General features: G+C 36.5%; 1 protein-coding gene across 1 annotated transcript in view; it reads left to right on the forward strand.

Moving 5' to 3' along the window:
* The window catches only part of FAM114A1 (family with sequence similarity 114 member A1), a 69726-nt gene that overhangs the window by 28013 nt on the left and 15931 nt on the right, over nt 1-25782 (forward strand). Inside the window, 6 exon segments of the mRNA XM_051963755.1 lie at nt 3757-3867; nt 5023-5126; nt 10190-10324; nt 14462-14614; nt 19138-19261; nt 22592-22674. Of these exon segments, the coding sequence (XP_051819715.1) occupies nt 3757-3867; nt 5023-5126; nt 10190-10324; nt 14462-14614; nt 19138-19261; nt 22592-22674 (710 nt within the window).

Below are 25782 nucleotides of genomic sequence, written 5' to 3' on the forward strand. Positions count from 1 at the left end.
GAGGACCCAAGTTCAAATCCATTCTCAGTCATTTACTAGCTGTTTGACCCTAGGCAAATCACTTAATCCATATTTGGCTTGAGGTTCTTATCTATAAAATGTAAATAACAATAGCATTTGTCTCCCAGGGTTGTCATGAAGCTCAAATGAGATAATAATTGTGAAGCATTTAACACAATGTCTGGCACACAGTAGGCACTACATAAACATTAGCTATATTAAAATTGTTATTATTATTACTTGAATAAAAGGTGATTTCCAAAATTGAATAGGAGGAAAAAGGCTGATGCATTTGGGAAATAGTATCGTCCTTTTAATGATGTCATTTCTCCCTGACAAAAACAAAAACAAAAACTATATTTTTCTCTTGAGTAGTATCTCAGTGATACTTTAGGACTGTGAATTATGGACTACCATGATCTCTGAAGAATAAAAATTATGCCTTTGACCAAATGCATAATGGAAAGAGACATAGTAGATATCAATAAGCTATAGCATGTTATTGTATATAATCACTAGGTAGCACTGTAGTAATATATTAGTTTCCTAGTTCAATTGAATCCATTAATATTCAGGAATATGCTGGCTGTCGATCACCTATTAGATCTGCCCTCCTTGACTATTAGATATAGGTATATCAATAAATCTCTCTAGTAGGACATTTTTTGAGATGTTCTTCCTGGCTTTACTATCAACTTGTTTTTTGATTTTTGTCTAAATCTACAAGGAAGTAAACTGTTACCAATAATAAGTCTTAGTTTTGTTATAGTTGTTGATTTGTTTCAGTCATGTCCAACTCTTCACGACCCCATTTGAGAGTTTTCTTGGCAAAGATCCTGAAGGGCTATTTCCTTCTCCAGCTCATTTTACAGATGAGGAAACTGAGGCAAAAATTAATCTTTTTAAAATTAATCTCTTCTTGCTCTTCCTTATCCCCAATCAATTCTTCTTGTTTGTTACTTCTGGCAATATTTCACTATCAAATTGTCTTTTGATTTTTGTCCAAATCTAAAAGGAAGTAAATTGTTAGTAAATAAGATTTAGAGATCCTTTTGATGGAAGGCACTATAAAAGTATAAAATGTTGTTTTTGTTACTCATATTGTAATTTCCTAGTATTCTTTGACAAGTGTGTTCTTGATACCTAGAAAAAAATTGCAATATCAAAATGGGGACTGCATGAAGGAATTTTATACTAATATGGTCCCATGTATAGCTACATAAAAAGGGACACTTAAAAGTCTGCATATTTTCCACACAACAATCTGAAACACCATATTTTTGAGAAAAATAGAAACCCATTCCCTATTGCTTACAATGTCATTGGCTGACTGAACCAATCAACCAATCCTACTCCTAATCAGCTTTAGGATAGCTGGTTGTAATTTTAATTGGTTGTTATACTGTCCCTGGATGATTTGATGATGATTGATAAGTCGGTCACCTGATAATGAGGGATGCAGGAACATTGACAGATATTAGACACGTCTGCTTTTGTACCTTCTATTCTGTGGATTCAATGCAAAAAGTTGGTTCAGGTACAAATATGGGGATGTGAAGTGTTTGCTATTACTCTCGGACCCTGGAGTAGCAGCCGATATCACTTCCTCTTCAAGCTTTTCCTTAATATATGTTTCAGCCTTCTCTAAATAACTGAGGTAAGAGAAAGCAGGGAAAGGGAAGGTGAGGTAAAGAGTTCTTACCTGATGAACCAGGTATCCTCAAATGGAGCACTGATCATTTCCCTATGAATTTTGCTCCTGGCATTTATATCAGTTAGAGGAAGAAAATGAGAGGAAGAGAAAGAAGAAGGAGAGAAGGAAGGAGGGAGAAGGAGAAGGAGAGAGGGAGGGGAAGAGAGAGAGGAAGGAAGGGAAAAACAGAAGGAGAGGAGAGAGAGAGAGAGGGAGGGAAGAAGAGAGAAAGGGAGGAAGGGAGGATAGAAAGGATGGAGAGAGAGAGGGAGGGAGAGAGAAGAAAAGAGAAGGAGGGAGAGAGGGGGAGAGAGAGAAGAAGGGAAGGAGAGAGAAGAAAAGAAAAGGAGGGAGAGAGAGAGGAAGGGAGGAAGAGAGAAGAGGGAAGGGAGGGAGCAAGGGAGGGAGAGAGTGAAAGAGAGAGATGCATATTACATATGTAAGAAGATAAATGAAAATTCCATGTCATAGAATATTAATAATTGCTAGTTGCTCCTGTTGAAGCCTTAAGATATTCAGAGCATTTCAAATTTCTCATTTCTTATTCTTCTTGAGATTCTCTCTTCTCCTTGGTTACTTTTACTTTCTAGGTTTAAAAAAAAGTTATTTTTTCCCTGAATTTACACAATGAAAAGAGAAATCAAAAGTTCAATAATTTCTAGATGAGATTGAACTCTAAATAAACTTGCTTCTCTACTATAATTGAATAATATTGGTAAATTTGTTCTCTGCCTTACTTAGCTTATGAGGAGGTTTGACTGTACCTTCCAGCTTCTTAAACTGTAGCTCTCAACCCCAAATGGCAGTATATAACTGAAATAACAAAATTATGATTTATTTTCAATAAAGGTTTGATTTATATACATATTGTATTTGCCTATATGGCCAGGGTCCTATAAAAATTTCTCTGTAAAAAGAGGTCACATGTGGAGAAAGTTTAAGAAACCTTGCTCTGTCTAATCCAATTCAATAAATATTAAGCATCTATAATGTGCCAGTCATTATACTAAGCATTCTTCTCGACCAAGAAGACTCTTTCCTATCTTTTCTGGATTTCCCCGAAGCCAAATTTGTGACTCTTGAGAAGATGAAAGAAAGTCACTATTTGGAGACAGGTCACAGTGCCCAATGCTATAACCCATACTAGGGCACTCATGCCCAGTGTGGTTGAGTCCCTGGAATCCATGTTATATGGGGATAGATTGAAAGTATTCAAAGAGTCGTTTTCTTCTTATCTCCCAAACTGAGATGAATGCGTGGCAGATTGGGCTAACTACAGAAAGGAGCTTCTTAATGATTAGAGTTGTTCAGAACTGGAATGGTCTGCCTTAGAAAGTATTCTCCATCTAATAGAGGTGAATCAAATGGTGATTGAACAAATAACTACTTATTGGAAATGGGGTTGAAAGGATTCCACTATTTTACATTGCCAAAGCTAGAGAAACACTGCTTACCACCTGCTCTCCCACTGTGTAGGATAGTAATTATGAAAATATACTCTTTGGAATATGCTATTTTAATTCTTGATATTAAGCTGTTTTCTTCTTATTTACTTGTCCCAAAAATAAAAGACAGAAAAACAAGTCCAGATAACCAAACACTGCTTTGTCGAGCTCTCATTCGTTTAAGTACATCCCTTATTTATTCAATTTTGGGAGCTCTTAGTGCAGAAACTTTCTTCCATTATAGATCAGGATTTGTTCCTTAGTCTTGGAAGATTGCCTGGAGTGCTGAATGGTAAAATGATTTACCCGTGAATACATAGCTAACATGTGACAGGAGCCAGATTTAACCTAGCTTCTTGATTCCAAGGTTGGCTGGCTATCCACTCTACCATGTTGCTTCTCTTTATTTTAATTAGATGGATTTTCACTTTGGAGCAACATCGAGTGATAAATTTTTCAGCTCCAGTAGCTTTTGACTATGACATGTAGAGGTCACAGTTTTCAGCACTAGAGCATCCATACTGATCAAATTAAAGCGTCTTGAGTGTAGTGTTGAAATTACCAAAACTAATAATTCCATTCTAATAAAATCAAAATGTATTCTTACTCCCTTAACAGGTCAAGGATTAACAGCAGTTAAAGAAAAAGCAGGGGCCACTCTCAGGATTCATAATTCAAATTCTAGGTCATCTGAAAGTGAACCGGTGGATACAGACAAAACACTCCAAGGTATGGTACCATGACACTCCTCTTAGTCGTGAGGGAGAATGGACTACCGCTAAATGCTATGTATGCAAGGACTCTTTTTTCTATTATGCATCTGAAATCTAAAGTACTATTTTGGGGAAGGAAATTCAGAAAGCAGTAAATGGATGAAATAAACATGAGGACCAGGAAAAAGGGTGATACATTCTTAGGTGAGACCAGGGTTGAGACTTGAAAAAAGATAAAAATTTCTAAAGGTTGAAAATAAGAATTGACTGTCTTCCAAGCATATTAAGAAAGCTTGTGTCAAGATGAGGCAATAGTGCTGAATTTGGGGGAACAGATGACATTATTTCAGGCTTAGATGAATGGCCAGGAACCTGTGGAGCAATAGAAATCTACAGCCTGAAGTGAAAAACCAAATCCTGGGACTTGCTTATAAACGAAAAATTGTTGTTCATCCTTTGTTCTCAAAAAGGACCATGATATCAGGGAATTGAATTGGATTGAAGTGAGGGAGGACTCTGCAAGGTCACCTGCCTCAATTTCCCCTTCAGAGTCATCTGGGTGCAGTGGCCAGATATAAATCAGGATGACTGGCGATGGCCCTGGATGCACATGACCTTTTAAAATCAAAGTGTTTAACAGGTCTCAGTTTGACTGAAGCAACACCCAATCAATGCTTAAAGTGAGAATGGCCCCTTTTTATTAGTCAAAAAAAAAAAAAAAAGATCATTGTGGGAGGGGAAGCTCTCAGAGTTTCTGGCCACAACAATTACTTTTTACATTCAATCTGAGCCAATCTGGGCCCAAATTATGACTAAATGGGGCTTGGCTTGGAACCCATTATTGGTCAGGCAGTGGGAGCCAAAGTGTTTTGAGACTGGATCCTTGAGAAGGTAAATCCTAATGTATCTTGGGAGGTTTCAGGGATCAGAATTTATCTTACTTCCCTGTGATGCGTTTTAAATATCTGAAGACAGCATCATGTTTCCCCTGAGTCTTGTCTTCAACAAGTCCTCGTATGAATGGACTTGATTCCTGTTGCCCTTCTCCAAACACACTCCAATAAATTCCTTGTTTTTACAGATCTCTCAAAATTTAATACTTGTATTGAAGAAGATATCGAATTCAGGCCATAAGATCCATCCACCAAACCATTCTTTTGTGTTTTTTTAGTAACAGAAACTGGTGTGGATCAGAGCACTGAAGAGGATCCGCCCTCTTCCCCATCAGGATCCCGAGGGATGCTCTCAACTATCACCAACGTTGTTCATAACACGGTCAGTCATCTGGCGCTTCCTCTGTTTTCTTTTGTACCTTCCTGTTCTTTTTTAAGTATTTCTATTTACTTGTGACCTAGATCAGAGATATCCAAGAAGAGAAGGTCTTGCTCAGAACTTTGTAGGAAATATGCTTTATATGATTTCTACTTCAGAGAAAATCTGACTTTGATATGGAAATAATAGGAATAAAATGAAAAATTACTTTTATGTAGGAAGGAAGGATAAGTTTAGCAATAACTGAGTTCTGATTGAAAAATGACTTATCTTCAATCTTATGCTTATTCCATTGGTTTTGTTTTGGCGTTTTGGTTTGGGGGGGTTGGTGTTTTCTGGATTGGGAGAGGTCCCTAACATTCACTCACATTTACCACCTTCCTCTATACTCCAATATCTCCTGAAAGTAGATCCCTTTTCTCTTTAATGCAGACTTCACTCAAATTACTCAGATATATATGATACACATGAACTGAAATATCTTGAAGAATGGAGGAGATGAGGGAAATGAAAGAAACAAATGAGGAAGAAAAGGACATTACAAGATCCATGCAGAAGTATAGAGGGAATTTTAGGGTGAGGCAAAAATTGGTTCCAATGGAGTCATTCTTATCAGTCCGCAGAGTTAGCTTTTTTTTTTTCCTTTTCTTAGATATCTTTTTTCCTGATTCGGAGAATTGGGAGTAGAATGGAGACAGTTATGACAGTACTTTTAGCAGAGATGGGGACTGAATAGAGTAGATATACTCCCAGTGGAGGAACTCTCTCTCCAGTCATATTGGTCAGCACTACTAAAGAGATGCTTAAAGCCAGAGAAGTTAAATGAGTTGCCCAGGATCATGTAACCAGTATGTGTCCAAGGCCTCCCTCCCTCTCTCCCTTCTTTCCTCCCTCTTTCCCTTCCTTCCTTCTTTCCTTCCTTCCTTCCTTCCTTCCTTCCTTCCTTCCTTCCTTCCTTCCTTCCTTTCTTCCTTCCTTCCTTCCTTCCTTCCTTCCTTCCTTCCTTCCTTTCCTATTTCCTAGGGTAACACAGCTAGGTTAAGTGTCTGAGGCTAGATTTGAACTCAGGTCCTCCTGACTTCAGGGCTGGTGCTCTATCTACTGCACCAACTGGTTGTCCCTATTTTTTTTTTAAAGCTTTTTATTTTCAAAACATATGCAGGGATAATTTTTCAACATGGACCCTTGCATAGCCTTGTGTTTCAGATTTTCCCCTCCTTTCCCCCACCCCTTCCCCTAGATAGCAAGCAATCCAATATATGTTATATATGTAAAAATATATGTTAAATCCAATATATGTAAACATATTTAAACAGTTCTCTTGCTTTATGCTGCCTCCAAAAGGGATACATTGATTTTTGAGTGGAAGAGTCACATGGTCAAATTTAAGAAAGTTTAATCTGGCAGTAAGGTAAAAGATAGGTTGGAATACACATAGATTATATAGGAGATTATTGCAGTAGTGGGTAAGAAAAGTAATAAAAAGGGTCTGGACCGGATGGCGGCAATGAGAATAGAGAGAGGAATGGCTGGATGTGGGTGCTGTTTTGCAGTTAGGAGTAATAGGATTTATGATTAATAGAATGTGTATCTTTGCTCACCCAGTTCCTCCTACCTTTTGTTCCCTCCAACCCTTTCACTTTTCTAAATTCTCCTTATCCTTTAAAACCTGCTTCAGTTCTAGAAGTCTTTGATAACCAGCCCCACCTTCTCTGGATTCTTATCACACTTAGAGTCATTACAATTTTGTTTAGCTCTTAGCAATTGTCCATTTCTTCTTCCTCAGGGAGATTGTCAGCTCCTTGAGGACAGGAGCTACTGCTTATTCTTTAAAAACAAGACCTAGTGCACAGCTGAGGCTTTTTTACCTCAGTGGTGTGCCAGAACCCCGTGGTGTTGCCTCCCTGGTTGCCTGAGGTGTGGGTGCTCTTGTGGGTTATGGCTATGCATAAAAGCTTCATAAAACTTCTCATCTGCTAAGCCCCTCTTCCCCTTATCCCTTTTATTCCAATTCAAATCTACACAATGGAACAATGTTTTGCCACAGTCTATTCAGTGCTCTGGAGAAGATTTATTTTCATTTTATCCAGACCAGTGATTTCATTAATTTAGGGAATTCCCAGCGAGGGGACTCTTTCTTCCAACAGAGATGAGCAACTAACTGTTGTGCAGTTTACAGTCTTGGACTTGCCCAGAATATCAAGAGGCTACGTGATGTGCATACAGCTAGTATAGAGCAGACATTACTTAAACCTTGGTATTAGTGGTTCCAAGGCAAGCTCTTTAACCACCATCCCACATATAGATATAAAGGAGAGAGACAGAGACAGAGATAGAGATGAGGGGGAATGGGTTGTCACAAAGCTCATTTTTCAGTATTTAGATAAAACACAAAGCTAACTTTGCTAACATAACATTTGAATTCAATAGGTGCAAAACAGAGGCTTATGTGACATCTGAGAGGAGAAAAATATAAAACAGTTCCTGACTTTAGGGAGTTTACATCCTTGGGATGGGAGATGACTAAGGGAGTAATAGGGAGAAATACAGTCCATCTTCCCTTGGGGACACTCAGCTATTTTCTTTCTAAGCCAGATAATTTGCTAATTCAAGACCACTTTTAATTCTGCTGGGGTTCTCTTCCCTTTAATTGTCTGAAGACTCTCTGTTCCTTTTTACAAGCCCAATATAAAAGGTTGGCTCCAATTCCTTTTTTTTTTTTTAATAACTTTTTATTGATAGAACTCATGCAGGGTAATTTTTTACACCATTATCCCTTGCATTCACTTCTGTTCCTGGCTCCAATTCCTAAAGCATGATCCAAAAGATCACCCCAGATGCTGAGATCTAATCGCTCATCCTGAGTTGTATATGGGCCACAGGACCAAGACAATAACATCCATAGGCTCTCATGGAGGCGATCGGGACTGTGTCTACACCATACATAGGGAAAGGCAATCAAAGAACAAAACCAAGGCCTCCTGTCATCAAAGTGTGTCAGGGACAGAAATGTTCACCCCTTCTCCAATTACAGATTATCCTAATCAACCCTCTCCACACTGAAGTTAGAATCACAGGAGATAAACGGCATTGATAGAACTAGTGAACTCACAAGGAAGAGCAGACAATGGGAAAGGTAATAAGCTTGGTTTGGGACAAATTGAGTTTGAGGTGTTGGTGGGATAGCCAGCTGATGTTGTTCTATGCAGCTAGAACTGCAGCTCTATCACTCAAAAGAGAGATCAGAGATGGAGAAATATAGAGGATTTATGTCAGGCTGCTGGAGTCAGGTAACCAGAATTTATTAAGTGCTTCTTGAGGCACTGGGGATAAAAAGAAAGGAAAAAATTTGTTCTCTTTCCTCAAGAAGCTCGCATTCTGTTATAAAGACAAAATGCAAACAAATGAGATTGCTAAAGGAGATTATACAGAGATGAGAAGATTAATGATTAGAAGTGGGAAGACTATCAGAGATAGTAGAACCAGGAAAATGTGACTCAGAAATCAAGGACTAGGCAATATTTAGTAGGAGAGAATATTAGTTGTCATGTGATTGAGAAGGGATGCAAGATGAGACCATTGATTTGCCAATTAGGAAGTCATTAGTGAACAGTTTCAGTATGGTGATTGAGGTGAAAACTGAATAGCAAAATATACAGGGAAAGAGCCAGAGGTGAGGAAGTGAAGGAATGAGATACAATTTAACAGCAAAAGGGAAAGGGGAAAGAAAATGTTTGCTGAGTAGGGTGGAACAGTTAAGGAAGCACCTTTTAATTGTAGGGAAACTTGAAGATGGAAAGAAGCAAGAGATTGAAGATGCTGACAAGTGAAATGATTGCTAGGATAAGATCCTGAGGCAAGGAAGAGGGAATGGGAGTGGAGATCCAGATAGAAGGGCTTGCTTTATTGAAGAATGGGGATGGCTCTTTTGTGACTAGAGAAAAGGAAGAGAGATTTTGTAATGGATGATGCCGAAAATCTTGAGAGAATTAAAAGGGATTCTGATAGAACTCAGGCCAGATGGCTTCAATCTTAGTTTAATAGAAAAGGGCATAGAAGAAAAGTGCCTAATAACAAGTACCATCGTGTACTTTACGCCTACTCTCTCAGGACTATTTCAAACCTCCAGGAATAGATCATCCCACTATCAATCTGGGCTCTAGTTTCCTATGAGGACTTATAGACAGGTCTGGGGCTGACATCCGGGCTACAGGAATCAGGAGAAAGTTGGACATCTCTGAGCCCAAGCTAATGATTCTAACATTGCAGGGGTGTTCAGAACTGTCCTAGACAATGCCGACTCCTCCAAGACTTGACCTCAACCATCCTTGCTGAGTCAATCAAGACTAATAGAGATTGTAGTAAATGTTCTGGTCTGTCCCATGGCCCCCAGGTTCTTCTCCCTGATTAGCCTTTAAGGTAGTGATGGTGGGGACAGAGCTTTGAGATGCTCGATGTTACATTATCAGAGAAATGTACAGGGAAGACTGTATACTAAAGAAGAATGGCTCTGAACCCAGAAATACTTAGAAATCAGCATTTTCAAGCTAGCTCATGAATATACTAATTGCATACAGGTTCTGCTCATTTCTGAGATGAGCAGAGACCATCAAAAATAGCCTGAGGGTCTTTTATCCCAAGGTGATGGTTTAGAGAACACCACAGTTAGTCAGTGAGAGTATGTGATATATTAATAGATTGCTCCGCACAATTCTTTTGGTTTTGTTTAAATTTATTTTTTACTAAGTCATTAATTCTGTGACTTACTGGTGCTTTATGTCATAAATATGTATTGAATACACACGGGGACCCAGTACAATTAACCTATGATGTTTTTATATTTATTGAACATTATTCTTTGTTTTATCCACATAGACACTGTATGGGATTATAGAGATCCCTTAGGAAAAGAGATAATTAGGTGGGTGATAAAACCTGGTGATGAGTCAAAGTGGAGGATTTATATTGAGTTTAACACTTAAAGATCAGTAACTGACACTGAATTGTCACTTCTGCAAAACAATAGAGTAAAATTATCTAATCTTGTTGAATCATCTCCTGTGTAGGGTAAAAGTGTCTTAAGTGGGGGCCTGGATGCTTTGGAATTCATCGGCAAGAAAACCATGAATGTTCTTGCAGAAAGTGATCCAGGTTTTAAGCGGACCAAAATATTGATGGAGCGAACAGTTTCTTTATCTCAGGTAGGATCATAGATTTAAAACTCATAGGAACCATAGAAACCACCTCATCCAAGGGTTTTAATATAAGGTCCAAGAAAATGTTTGTGGATTTCTTTTTAATATCTTGATAACCGAATTTCAATATCATTGGTTTCTTTTGTATTTCATTATGTATTTCATTTTAAGTATTTAAAAACATTATTCTGAGAAAGGATTTACCTTTTACCAGACAGCCAAATGGGTCAATGACACAAAAAGTTAAAAACCTCAGATTTAGTTTAACCTTACAATAAATATTTATTGTAATAATTAATATTGTAATATCAATAATAGTATTTATATTACACTTTACAGTTTGCAAAATGCTTTACATATTTATTTTGTCTCATTTGATCCTCACAACAACCTATAAATTAGGTATTAGTAGTATACTAATACAGGGTTGTAAGTGTCTAAAGCAGATTTCCAATGAAATTAGTTGGAGGGAAATTATTCTTTTAGTAATGATAATCACAATTAACTGGTATAATATCCAAATGCCTAAGGGTATTCTGCATACATTTTTTTATTAATCCTTACATTATCATTAACCTTTTCTTTGGATAGAGGAAGTGATTTTTTTTTTTACTGGCGAGGACTCTAGTGATGATGATGATGATGATGATGGTGATGATGATGATGATGGTGGTGGTGGTTATGGTGGTGGTGGTGGTAATGGTATGGTGGTGATGATAATAACTTACAAAATGCCTTAAAATTTGCAAGGTAACGTGCTTTTGATACATAATCTCAAAACTCTGGAAAACAACTACTGGAAGTATTATCTCTACAGATGAGCAGCCTGAGGTTCAAAAAAGTTGTGTAAGTTGCTCTTGGTCCCATAATTCCTAAATGTCAGAAGTGGCATATAAATCAAGATCTCCCTGAATTCAAGTCCAGCTCCAAATAGCAATTTTGACTTGATTAAAGACAGAAAATGAGTCACAATAGAACATCCCAAAGCTCCAATCTCTGCTTAGTGCTGAAGTCCTTTGCTTGGTTTGTGGTGTTTGTTATTGGCTATCTCAGTGAAGCCTTAATTCAGTAAGCCAGTTCCAAACCAGGAGGTTTACTAAAGATCTATCCAAGAAGTACATCATTCCCCAAAAATAAGAAACATTTTCAGTAAAGCTGAGACCGTAATCACAACCACCCATACCCTATCACCTTGCTGGTTAATCATAGTAGAAAATGGCTTATTTGCATCAGAGCAGACACAGTAAATTCCCCAATCCATCTCTCTTATCAAATAATGTGTATCTTATTAACATGCCCATCATCTAGACAGGAGGTCAGCATTCCCAGTGGTATTACTGTACTCCTTGTAAACTAATGAGAGACTGCATTTGCTGAAGATGTTAATTACCTGCGATCAAAAATATTACCCTTAGGACTTGTGATTTTGTTACAAGAACCATCTGGTGCAAAATATTCCCTATACATACCAGCACTAGCAGATAAATATAAATATATAGTTTCATGATTCAATAATTGGAATCCATAAGAATTGTTTTCTCTGAGTGCTTTTATTGGTCTCATATTAGCAGCAATCGCTCAAAATTTGGGGCAGCTGGATGGTGCCATAATGGATAGAGTTCTAAGTCCAAAATCAGGAAGATTCATCTAACTGAGTTCAAATCCTGCCTCAGATAGTTATAGGCTGTGGGACCCTGAGCAAGTCACTTAATCCTGCTTGCCTCAGTTTCTTCATCTGTAAAATGAATTGGAGAAGGAAATGGCAAGCAACTCCAGGATCTCTACAAAGAAAACCCCATATAGGGTCACAGTCAGATATGACTGAAATGACTGAACTCAAAATCTATTTCAGCCATGGAGACTCTTTTGTGTAGAATGCTTTTGTAGTAAAACCCAAGTACAGCTTCTCCAGCAACTGTCTACTCTATCCTGGCTTTTTTTAAGGGGCAGAGCTAGGATTAGGGCTGGGAATTAAAAAAAAAAACATCCGTTTCTAGGACAATTGATAAGCAGTTGCTTATACCAGCAGGAGTTAGACAATAATAGAGAAGCAAAATATAAATAGCAGGCATCAACAGTATCACCAAAAGACTGGATAGGACAAAACAGCCTGGCCAGAAGGTCAAAATATTAGTTAGGAATCAGAAAATCAACCTAAAGAAAGAAAAGTGAAGGAGAACTGAAAGGCAATTTGCCTTTCCTAGAGAAACCTGTTAGTTATTTTCCAGATTCAATCAACACAGAAAAAGTCAGGGTCCAGTTAATATCATACAGCTCAAGGAATCATAGACAATTGATTCATAGGAGAATTTAATGCAGATCATCCTAGAATGAGATGATGTTGGACATTTTTAAACACTTCCCAAAAAATGGCACTGGTTTTTCTTGGCTACATAGAAATAAGCATTTATTTTCTCTTTCTTTTACCAATTGATGGCTACTCCTTAGTTTCCAATCTTTTCCCACCATAAAAAAATATTTAAACATTATGGGATTTATGGGACCTTTCCAATATTCTTGATATCTCTAGGAAATAGGCCCAATAGTAGTATTCCTGGGTCAAAAGGTATGAACAGCTGAGACATAGTTCCAACTGTTTTCCAGAATAGCTGAACCAATTAATATCTCCACCAACAGTGTATTGATCTGCTTTGTTTCCCTGTAGTTCCTTCAACATTTATGATTTTCCTTTTTTGTCAAATTTGCTATTCTGGCATATGTATAATAGAGTCTCAGAGTTGAGATTTCTCTAATTATTGGTGATTTTAAAGCATTTTCTCACAAATGGCTCTTGATAGCTTGTATTTCTTCCCTTGAAAACTGCCTTTTTATCTTCACTGATAAACATACAACGTCAATCAAACTACTTGAAGGATTCTATCCTTGTTATATGGATTCCTTGTGGATTTTTTTTGAAAGGATATGAGTAAGAACTATCTTTGGAAGGATATGTATAAAAACAGTAATTGAAGTCATGGATGAATTATAATACACAGTGATGAAAGGGTATAGCAACAACCACAGATCCATTGGTGTATCAAAGCTGATGTATCCTATCATCCCCTTTGGGATGGTACAAATCATCCTAAAATAACAATCATAGTTTTTCCCCTTTTAGTTGACTTTTTTCCCAACCTCCTTTCCCCCTTATGGCTACTATTCTCTAAAGTTTAGTGTATTGGGTCTCTCAATAGAGAGAGAGAGAGATTGGAAAAATTCAAGTAGCCATATATCTTCATTTTTGTTTGTTCATTTTCCAACCTGAGAGCTCAGTGATCATACTAGGTTACACTGAAGGAGTTAAAAGGAATTCCCAATACTAACTAGACTAGTTTAGATGGAAAGCTTTCAAAAAGCCAGCACTGATTTGGTCTCAAAGACAGATGGGAGAGAGAATCATCTGTGCACTAAGAGCATCCTGGCCACTAATCTTCTGTGCATAAATGGGAATAAAGCTGATTAGGGCTTTTTTTTAATTTCTTGGTTATAAAATAAACAACAAAAGCAGAGTTCTTCCCCTGGTGATCTGTGTGTGAGCCAAGGCTTGGGCCCAGTGTTTTTATAGTACCTGTCATGGGTAGAAGAATAAAAGCTATAAAGCTAATACCCTCATAAATTTAACGAGGAATCAAATAAAGCCTGCTTAGGAGGAAAGAAAGCAAGTACAGCATATTGAAGCTGCCTGCTATCCTTGGGTCTAGTTTATTGTCTTTTTATTTGATAATTTTATCAATAAAAATAGCAAAAACCATCAGTATAGAAAAAAACTTGGGCACAGCAATATTTCTGGAAAAGGAAATCCATCTTTTAAGAATCTACAAAACAGATTTATAAATGGAAATTTCCATTTTTATTCCATTCCTGGTACTGAAAACATTTCTTAGAATTGTAGCTAGATAATTTTTAAAAAGTAATCAATAAATAAATACATTTGCAAATGGTCACATGGAAAATCAAAAGTAGAACATAACCTAAATATTTTACTAAGGAGGTGAATCAAAAGAAAGCCTTCTGAGAAAGGATAGAGCAACTAAAACTTTAATCTTTCCAAATGCAAATTCAATTTTTAATAATTTCACTTTTCTATCAGAGGAGAGTATTTAAATAAGCAGATGGGCTTGCAAACGCTGTATATTTCTGCAGATGTTACGGGAAGCAAAAGAGAAAGAGAAGCAGAGATTGGCTCAACAGCTCACGGCAGAAAGGACGGCACATTATGGGATGCTTTTTGATGAATATCAAGGTTTGTCCCACCTGGAAGCGCTGGAAATTCTCTCTAATGAAAGTGAACTCAAGGTATGTGGTTCATGGTGGAAATGTTCAACGTGAAACATACTTAAACGTTTAGGACGCCAGAATTTCTACCGCTAGATTCAATTCTTTTTTAAAGTCTCATTTGTCTGTGTTACTGTCTCTGTTAGTGACAGTGACTAACTACTCATGCTCACAGCTTCCCCGTATTCTCCAATTTTTATTGCTTCTGCTGCCAACACCCAACACAGCAGCAAGCCAGAAATCACTAGGACCAGCGGCACTTGATGGAAAATATTGCTGCAAAAATACATTTTCCCCTCCCCCAGCAAGATCAATCCTTTAAGGATCAGGTCTGGGATAGGATGCTCAAGCAGGTCTGAAGAGCCTCCTTGGAGACTCCCCATGAGCACCATCCCGCTCCCTGTGCCCTTGGTTGACATTCAACAAAACAGGGAGGTTCACCTGCTTTTAGATTTCAGATTATATCAGTATTTTTACCACTGTTGTGTCAGAAAATAAATGTCCATGGCCTGAAAGCCCAGATCACATTTCTGTTTTTTCAGTCTAATAGAAACCTGGCAAATGTATCCTATAAGACAGCCAAGTACTCTCCTACTTGCAACCATGTTGCCCATAGTAGACTAAGGAAAAGGAAACTCTTATTAAGGAAAAACTAGATAGCCTCTGTGATAATAAATATGGTCTAATGCCTGGAAGAAAGGGTTTTGCAGTTAAGACTATTTCTTGATTCAAGTATCCACTCTGTTCATTCAGCCAGCAAGCATTTATTAAGCACCTACTATATGCCAGGCACATGGAGATAACTGGATGCTTCAGTGGATAGAATGTTGGGCCAAGAGAGAATTTTCATTTTTTCCTGTCTTTTCCTCCCATGCTTTTCCCCATTTGCTTGTAAGAACAGCCATGCCCCAGAAAGGTTCCTTTCCTTACATAAAATTCTATTTGTGAAATAATATCATTGCCCCATTCCTTATTTTTGTCTTAGAAGTATTCTTCAGTTGGTAGAGCTCTTCAGAGCTCTTGTTTTTGAAAATAGGAGGGTCTCAATTTTGGATGTTGTCATGTTTTTGCCATTTTATTTTATTTTGTTTTTGTTGTTGTTGTTTTGTCTTTTTATTTTAAAACAAAGTTTGTGGATTACACAGAATAAATTTGTAAATTTAAAAGCAAAACAACAACAAAAAAGGCCCGAGTTCAAATCTAGCCTCGGGTGCTTAATAATTATGGGGTTCTGGGTAAGTCAGAGTAAATTTGCCTTAATCCACTGGAAAAGGAAATGGCAAACTGCTGTAGTATCTTTGCCAAGAAAACCCCATGGAGAGTACTGGCTTGGTTTGGTCCATGGGGTTCACATGATTGAACAAATGCCGGTGACTGTGCCTCATTGAGTATACAAAGTAAGTAAAACTTATGTTCCCTGCCCTCAAGGAACTTACATTCTAAGGCCAGGCTTCTCCCACATAATTATTGCTTTCTCGAAAACATCCATTTTTTAATAGCCGTCTATGGCTTAGAGCTGGAAGGACCTCTGAGATCATCTAATTTAATCTACTTATTTTTTTAAAAAAATTGAGGCCCCAAACTCTCTCTACAAGATTTGCCTAAGGTCACATAGCTAACACAGACCATTTGTACTGGGGTCTTTTGACTCTGGATCCAATATTATTCTCAATTTTTTAAAAAAAGCTCTTCTCCCCATATAGAGCTGTGACAGAGAAGAACCTAGAAGTTCCACATTGACTTAATAGTAATAACAACATTTATATAAACTTTATTTTTACATATTTTTACATTTTATTTGTATTTTATATATACTTTTTACATATATTTTATATCTATTATATCAAATATATTTACATATGTTTTATCTAAAGTGATGATAGTCCTTTCAGGGAAGCTGGTAAAGGAAAGCTGCTGGTCTGGGACTAAGTTTCCTAAAGCTATTTCGTCTGGCTTGTAGCTCCATTAGCTGCAGGTGCATGGAGCCCACCAGGAAGAGCTTTAGGGCCCACCAGAAAGGGCTTTGTGCCCCCCACGCCAGACACATATTTCTCGTAGGCTCATAGACAGAGAGCTGCCAAGTCTCAAAAGCCCTTCATTTTACTGATGAGAAAACCCAGGCAAGTTGGCTTTGCCCAAGATCATTCAACACCAGAGGTGAGAGAGTATGACTCCATACTTAGATATTCTTTCTATCGTACCACATTGGCTCGTATATACTTGCAGCCATTCTAGCATTACTGTGGAAAAAGGAACATTTTATAAAGCTGATCTATTAGTATTTGTGTTTCCTAAAATGTTATGCTTCTAAGTTGTAACATCTCAATACATTATTTGTCTACAAGACTCAATCAGTCTTCAGTGGTTGTTGATTCTAAGACAAATTGTGCTAAGATCCAGTACCACCTGGAATCCTAAATCCTAAAAAGTTTGAGATATAGATGAAGCAGCCTGATCAATAAAAGAACCACTCGTTGGATACCTAATCTTCTATAACTCTTCATTATAACTCTTAAAATGGTGCTTTATGGAATCATTTTACATCTGTTATTTCATTATCTTGTATTTTGCCCCATCTATCCAATTAAACCATAAGACCTTTAAAAGCAAGGAGTATCCCATAGTACCTAGCTTTTGCTAGACAAATAGTAACTTCTCAAGAAATATTTACTAAATGAATAAATCAGTTAATAAATAGATGAATGAATTAGATTCAAATAAAAATCAAAAGCTCTCTACTACATTATAAGACCCTTAGTCCAAACCAATCCACAAGCATCTATTAAGCACTTGCTATATACTAGTCATTATGCTCTATACTGAGGATATAAAGAAAATAATTGCAGCCTTCAAGAAGTTTATATTCTATTGTGCTAGCAGCCATGACATTTCATCTTTATGTTCCCCCATAGTACCTTGCACATTAGCAACCTCCCCAAAAAATTGTTTGTTAGATGAATAAGTAATAATAACTCATATTGTATCAACAGAGATATAAAACTTTAAATTTTGTAAAATCTTTTCTTTGCCACAATCTTGTGAGCTACATAGTGAAAATATTAATACCTGTGTTTTGTAAATGAGACTCAGAGATTTTCATATTTCCATGTGACTTAACCTATGAGTTAGCTAGGTAACTCAAAACCTAGAATATGAAAGAAACTATATTCTAACTATTGCTAACTGCTCTTTCTATAACACCTTTCCTTGTTCTTTCGGATTGATTATCTGTAGAAAAAAAAGGTAGTAGTAATATTTGACACCCTGGATGGACAAAGGAGAAGTAGTTTTTGGAGTTTTGTCACATCCCTGTAACCCAACACACTTTCTAAGAACTGGAAGAAGGTAGTGTTTCCTTCAGAGAACAATAAACTTGAGGGGCATCCCAGTAATCCCATCCTAAGATCTATATCCACCTCAAAACTAAGATGAATGTAAATAGAATATAAGTTTCTTGAGGACAAGAACTATTATTTTCCCCTTTGTAGTCCTAGTCCCTAACAGAGCAGTAACTTGTATGTAGTACACACAGTTTCTTGAATTGAAATGAAATTACCAAATTAGCAAAACTGACATATCCTTTGTTTGCCCCTAAAAATTCTCTATCCTAATGCATTAATCCTAAACTTTTCTTTTGAAATTACATTGGTTTAAGGAGCTTCTATCGATGTAAATTGGCACCTTCTCTGAATTTTATTTTCTAAAGTAGTTGCTCCAAGGATATTGTGAGGTTACATGACTCACCTAGAGTCACATAGCCTATGTTTGAGATAAGAATGGAACCTGGGTCTTTCTCACTCTAAAACTATCTCTTTCCAGTGTACCTTGCTGTCTCTTAACATTAAATGTATTTTTGATAAATGTTTAAAAAAAAACCCACCATTTTGAAAATGTGATTGTACTTATGGATGGTAATGTAAACGTATGCTAGTTTGCTCAACCAATTAAAAACGCAAGATATATGTTCAAACAAACAGACTCAACGTGATAATCAAAAAAAGAGTTAAAAATTCCCAAGTATGGATTTGCTGTCAACTATTGACTTGCAATTCAACTTGATTCCAGCTGTTGAAGAGCTAACAGTTAATGTGTTTTTTGCTGATTATTTTCAGGCTTATTATTCATAGTTCCTCAGTTCCCTTCTCCTTGTAAAATAGCTACTTATTAAATTTTTAAATGTGGATCAGGCTTGTGTTAATAAGGAAACTAGTAAAAATTCCTTATTAGCAATTCATGTGTTCCTGTCAAGTGTTGAATCAATAATTTTAGATCTAACTTTGACCTGTCCCTTCTCAGTTCTGTACAAAAGATAGAGTGTATTTTTTTCTTCCTAAGTTAAAGTAAGAAGTCATATTGATAATCATTTATTAAATGATAGCTTCATGGTTAAAAATCCTAACTTACTCACTTGTTCCCCAAGTTCTAACTTTCCTACTGACTAAATTTACTTAATGGCAGTGAGTATCAGGTACATGAGACTTAGGAAGAACTGAAACTAATACTTATTAATAGAGAGACATTAAGTTGACCCATTTTGTTTGCAGATTCAGTCATTTTTAGCATCACTTGATGGAGAGAAACTGGAGAGCATTAAAAATGACTTAATTGCTATCAAAGACATCTTTACACCAAAGGAATCAGAGAATGAAGAAAATCAAGAAGAAAACGGTAAGATAAAAAAAAAAATTTAAAAACTTGATATACAGCTATTGTATTTATTTGTAAAATTGATTTAAAAAACTAACCTTTCAGATGTGTTAAATAACAGAAGTAGAACAAGAACTAGTGTACTATACATAGAATTTTAAGAACATGATGCACCAATTTCCAGAATTTTTATGAGCATTACAGAAGGAAGTACAGGAGATGGTGTTAGGAGTGACGGATCTTTTGATGGATTTTCTTTTGGAAAAAGTGGAGTTTTTCTCATAGGATAAATTCAGATTCTAGATTTAAGCAGTAAGATGTTCTTCTGTGAGTTTGGTAATTTTTTTTTTTTGCTCAATTTTTAAAGATGCAAGACTAAAGAAGGGTCTATCTTTTATTGTAATGGAATTGTAGGAGATGTAAGCCACACAAATGACCTAAGAGAGTAAGTGCTTCCTTCAGCATCTTACTTCTCAGAAGAGATTGGGCATCAAGGAGATGACTGGATGATTATTCAGTCAGTCAATAAACATTATTAAGTACCTACTATGTGCCAGATACTGTGCTAAGCTTTGGGGATACAAAAGGAAGCAAAAGTAAGTCTTTGCCCTCAAGGAGTACACAATCTAATGGAACTAGAACCCATTTCTTCTCTTATACAAGTGTAGCTCTATGGACATTTCCTTTGAATGATCCTTTATTTAGAAGCAGATTTTTTTTTTAAATGCTGTGATTGCAATACATGATCTCTTACTACTGCCTAAAACTGATACTCTCATCAAAGGCTAATCCATACAGCTGATAAAATGTTCAGTTCCATACATCTTGTCAGTGACAAGCACAAGACCTCTTCAGGAAGTAGAGAATGGATGAATTTAGGTGAATAAAGGGAAATCATGGGAAGTAAAGACTGGAAAGATAGGTTGGATTAGAAGTTGCAGGACACTGAATGTCAAGATTTTGGACTTTAGTGAGCAATGGAAAGATACTGAGGAACTTTGAACAGGAAGATGACTTGAGGGAGCATCCTTATAAGAATGACTTTGTTAAAAATATCTAGGATGGGTTAACCTGGAAAGAGAAGAGTAGTTAGAGCCTTAATATAATATTCCAATGTGAGGGATATTTAGGTAGAATCGACTTAAACAACTCAACCAACAGATGGCTGTGCACTGGTACTGAGGTCAGTTTCCAACTTCTTTTCTCTTAGGAGTTCAACATCAGGCTCACTTTCATCTTCTCTTCCCTTATATGAGGGCTGTTTAAAATTCATATTGATGTTCTCCCTTTTGTCTCCCAATTCTTCAGTTATCATAAATCCCATGATCTATTATTTTCATTCTCCCCCTGCCTCACATAGATATGGCTATATACGGAATCTCACTGATACCGATAAGTGTTCCAATTCTTTAATTAGAAAATCTGACATTCTGTCTACCTATCTACTTATTCTAACAAGCCGTAATCTCCCATTATTCACTCCTACCTACATCTCACCCCTCCTAAAACTATTCTTGACTCTCATCAAGGCCTCCAATCTCTCTACCCTTCGGTAGTTCCCCAGACAGCAAATTCTGATCTGACTTTATAATCTCAACCCTGTAATTAGTCATTTCAATTCTACACTGTCTCCTTCTCTTGGATCCTTTTTCTCTTGTCCTATTACCTCTAATCACCTAATGACACGGTATAAAAGAGCAAAGTGAAGGATGCTCAGGACAGAGCTTTGGATGACATCCAAGGTTAGTGGATATGACCTTTATGAAGAACAAGCAAAGGAGACTGAGGACTGGTCAGTCAGGTAGAAGGAGAGCCAAAAGAAATCAATGTCATGGAAGTCTGGAGAGGTGACAGTATTCAGGAGAAAGTGCTAAGCTAAAGTGACATTTAGACAGACCAAAAAAACCTAAAAAGCACCTTAGTCAGGAGGAACTTGATGTAGTTGGCAAGCAGAAAAAAATGAGTGACAGCCAAAAAAAATCAGTTTAGAATCACAGCCTTTTGTAAAAATCTCATCAAAAAGGATAATGAAATTTAATAAGCAGTGTCACTTTATGAAGGAGGGTCAAACAATGGAAGCAAAATGAGTTAAAAGAAAGCTTTATGAAAACTCCAACTAAATGATGTCATTGAAGGGTAAAAAAGGAAGGAGAATGACAGAAGAAAAAAAAAAGAAAAATGAAAAAAAAATTAAAATTTAATGGTTTTCACCATCAGGAAGAGTAAAGTCAGTACATGTGGATTCTAACTCAACAGTTCTCAATATAGTAATTCAGGCAGGAATGGTGTTAATGGGAATAAAAGCTGGAAAAGCATCCTAATGGGACCAATGGTACATATAGGAGGTGCATACTGGAGGAAACATAAGCAGGAAGGAATTAAGTGATTGAATCATTAAGGATCTGAAGTATCCAAGGCATGGAGAAACTCACAGACCTTGTAATATTAGATGGGTCAGGGGATAGAGCTCTGGGCCTACAGTCAGGAGAATCCAAGTTCAAATCCAGTATCGGATACTCACTAACTGCATGACCCTGGGCAAGGCACTTTAGCCTGTTTGCCTCTGTTTCCTTAAATGTAAAATGGAAATAACATCTTGTAGTGTTGTTGGTAAACAAGAAATGAAATAATATTTGTAAAAAGCCCTTAACACCATGGCTGGCACATAGTAAGTACTTTATAAATGCTCATTTCCTTCATACTTAAAAAATGTGATTGAGAAACCATCAACAGCTAATGATCCATAGGCCTTCTTTTCCATTCATATTAAATTGATTTGGGATTCATCTACATGCCCAGCAGACATATTTCTTTATTAGGGTATTAATGGGGAGCAGGCAGGCTTTTAGAAACCCTATTATTCTATAGTTTACTATCTCATTACCATTAGACTTTTGGAAGAGAGATCTAAGGAATACAAGGTCCCACTATGTTTGTTATTTGTCGATTATTAAAAAACCTTACATCTGAGAGAGCCAAATAAAAGAAATCCCTAGCTCTTCTATATAGGACTGACATAATGATGTCCTAATGTGCTGCTAAGTCATTTCTAGGTCACAGAGAACTGAAAAAAAGACATTTCCCAGGCTATTAGGAGCGTCCACAGGCAAAGCCAACAGCAGCCTAACCGGGATAATTTTCTCTCCATTATTGCTCCCTTGGGAAAATTGCTTTGCTCACTTCAAAGTCAAAAGAGAGAAAATTCACCCCTCTGCAGGAGGGAAAGTTGTTGCAGATGCCAATTTATTCCTCTTTGTCCTGACATAAAGTTACAGGGAGTTCCTGAACTCAGAAAAGAGAATAGTAAGCTCTGTTTCTGATTTCTGCCTTTTTTTCTGTTTCCACTTGTAGATGAAAAGGGAGAATTTGTTAGCATGCTAACGGAACTTCTCTTTGAGTTACATGTTGCAGCGACTCCTGACAAACTCAATAAGGTTGGTCATATCAAAATCACTTTGTATAAAAAAATTACTTTTGTTATAGTCCAGAAATCCTTTAAAAAAACAAAACAAGAAAGTAGGAGTCTGAATTTATTATATGAGAATTAGGCAGGATGTTGAGTTCAATGGATAGTATTTAAATAGAAAAACAAAATGGAATTGTGGGTTTACTTTGTCTTCTGGAAAGAATACTGGGCATTCAGAGAGCTGGCTTCTAGCTGACCTAATTGTATGACCTGAAGTATTCTGTTTTATCCCTTCGAATAAGATGAAAAAATTGGCCCAGATCAGAGATGTCAAAGAACAGGCCTGAATGCCCACAAAATTCCCAAGCTGAATTGAATTAAAATGTCATTGGGAAATGTTTGACCAAATAAATAAGATCACAATACATCACAGATAATTTGAACTTGTGGTTTTCTGTGTCAATATGCTGCCTGCAAAAATCTAAAATGACTCTTCTAGATCAGTAAAGTTACACTCAAATAGAAATTGAGCCACTAAGCTTTACTCAAGGCTGCCTTGGCAATATTGACATAGAAAACCACATATTAACATGACCTGTGTTCTATTGCGTTTTTATTGATTTTGTTATAGATCTCAATTACATTTTAATCTGGTTTGAAGAGGGAGATGTTTTAGGCAGTTTTTTGACTTTACTAGCCTAGACCACCACTTTTCAAAGTGTTGTCCAAGGTCATCTGAGGGTCCCCAAGACCCTTTCTCAAGACCCATAAGGCCAGAATATTTTCATAATAATGTTAAGATGTCACTTGCCTATTAAGGTACTTCTCTCTTTTCCAACAATATATTTCTAGAAGGCTGAATAGTCTTCAGATACTTCCACCAAAACTATACAACACAATAGACTAAATGCACAAACAGATATGAATATTCAGCAGACTTTCATTAAGCCAGACATTAAAGAGATTTACAAAAATACATAAAAAATGCCACTCTTCTATTTTGTTTTGTAAAATAATTTTTCTCAAAAATGTTTATATTGACATGTAATGGGTTTATTATTTTTTTAAATAAATTAATATTTTAAAATTTATTGGTTTCAATTTCTAATATGGCAAATACCAGTAGATATAATCCACATAAAGAAAAGCTGCATGAAGGAGTGGAGTTAATGATTTTTTAGTATAAAGGTATCCTGAGACCAAAACCAGTTACCTAGTTAACTACAAAGTGCTTTCATTCTGTTCCATTCAGTGATTTCATATTAAGATTTTAATGTTTTGGAGGTTTACTTTGATATACTTCTGAAGAACTTTTTTTACTGAGCAAATACATCTGCTGACAATTTATTTTCTAGATATTTCACAATTACCATTTTTAGCTAGGAGTTATGCATTAAATCTAGTTATTTGTGTATTTTTCTTTGTTTTTTCTTTTCCTTTTCTTTCTTCCCTTCATCCCTCCCTTTCTTCTCTTTTTATATCCTCCCTTCCTCCCTTCTCCCTTCCTTCTTTCCCTCCTTCCCTCCCTCTTTCCTTCCTTCCTCCCTCCCTCTTTCCTTCCTTCCTCCCTCTCTCCCTTTTTCCTTCCTTCCTTCCTTCCTTCTTCTTTCTCTTTCTTCCTTTTTTTTTTCATTCTCCCTTCCTTCATTCAGCCAAATGAAGAAGGAAATAGGAGAAAATATGGCAAAACAGAGATTTCTTCATCAGGTATCATTTCTAGAAGTTCCAGGATTTAAAAGAGCCTAGAAATTTCCTCCTTCATCTACATCCCCCTTACTCAAAGGGAAGACTGAGATTGGATTGAGGGGGAATAACTAAGGACAAACATTTAGAGCAGAACTTGTTAAACTTTTTCCCATTTGTGGCCCCTTTTTGCTCAAGAACCCCAGATATATAGGTATATACAATAGGTATACAAATCAAATATTTACTGATAAGAAATCATAATTTTATGACCCCCACCTTCAATTATGAGACCATATAAACAACAATTTTTTTAAATAAACAACAATTTAAGAAGCTGAGGTTTAAATGACTCTCAAGAATACTCTCTAACCCCAGAAAACACTAGAATGTCAACAATTCTTCCCCCCCCCTTTTTGAAAAGAAAGTCCATGGGTACAAAAGCTTCTGAGCCATTGTTCAGCTTCTCATATGGATATCATTAGGCTCATGAAACATTAACAGCTTGATGAGGAGGTCTATCTGCTAAGGAGATTTTCTCCAGTAGTAACCATAGTTAAAATCCTGCCTCATTTTTTTTAAGGGCTACTTTTCTAAATATTTGAAAATAAATGGCCATATTTGCTTTTTCTTTTCTTTTCTTTTTTTGGATGTGCCCATTATTCTTATATCTTAGCTATAGAAGCAGCATGACATTGAATTTTTTCTTGTTTTGTTTTGTTTTGTTTTTGAGGCAATTGGGATTAAGTGACTTGCCCAGGATCACTCAACTAATAAATGTTAAATGAACATTATATGATAGGGCACTATAAGTGTATGCTCTATATACATAAATATTTATTTATATATAATATGTAAATTACATCCTTACTTGATAAGGGAATATATATGAATGTCCTATATATAAGTATGTCTTATTGTTAATAGAGGATTGGCACAAGAGGCAGAAAAACCTAGGTTCCACTCCTGGTTCTGGCACATGTTAGTTGAGCGATCATAAGCAACGCATTTAAGTTCTGAGCATTTGCAGGCAACTCTCTAAGACCATGAGTTACAGATGTTTTACTTTACTGCATCAGTGTGGGGATTTTATCCCAAATGGTCCTCTTATTGGGACTATTTGGGTTTTGTGAGTCCTTGGGTCCCCACAAACCATTTTCTTCCATTCTGATTTGTGTCTTTTGACCCATTCATTTTTCTTTAGTCTGCACATTGTTTCAAGCAACTCCACAAAGCAGCAGAATTATTTCTTCACAGTCTAGAAACAGAGAGCCACATTTTTTCCCTGTCGGATTTGATTTTTCTTGTGCAGCAACATAATTGTACAAATATGTATATGTATATTGGATTTAACACATATATTTTACCATGTTTAACATATATTGGATTACTTGCCATCGGGGGTGGGGGGATGAAAGAAGGGGGGGAAATTGGAACACAGGGTTTTGCAAGG

The sequence above is a fragment of the Antechinus flavipes genome, chromosome 6, assembly GCF_016432865.1.
Source record: "Antechinus flavipes isolate AdamAnt ecotype Samford, QLD, Australia chromosome 6, AdamAnt_v2, whole genome shotgun sequence".
NCBI lineage: Eukaryota > Metazoa > Chordata > Mammalia > Dasyuromorphia > Dasyuridae > Antechinus > Antechinus flavipes.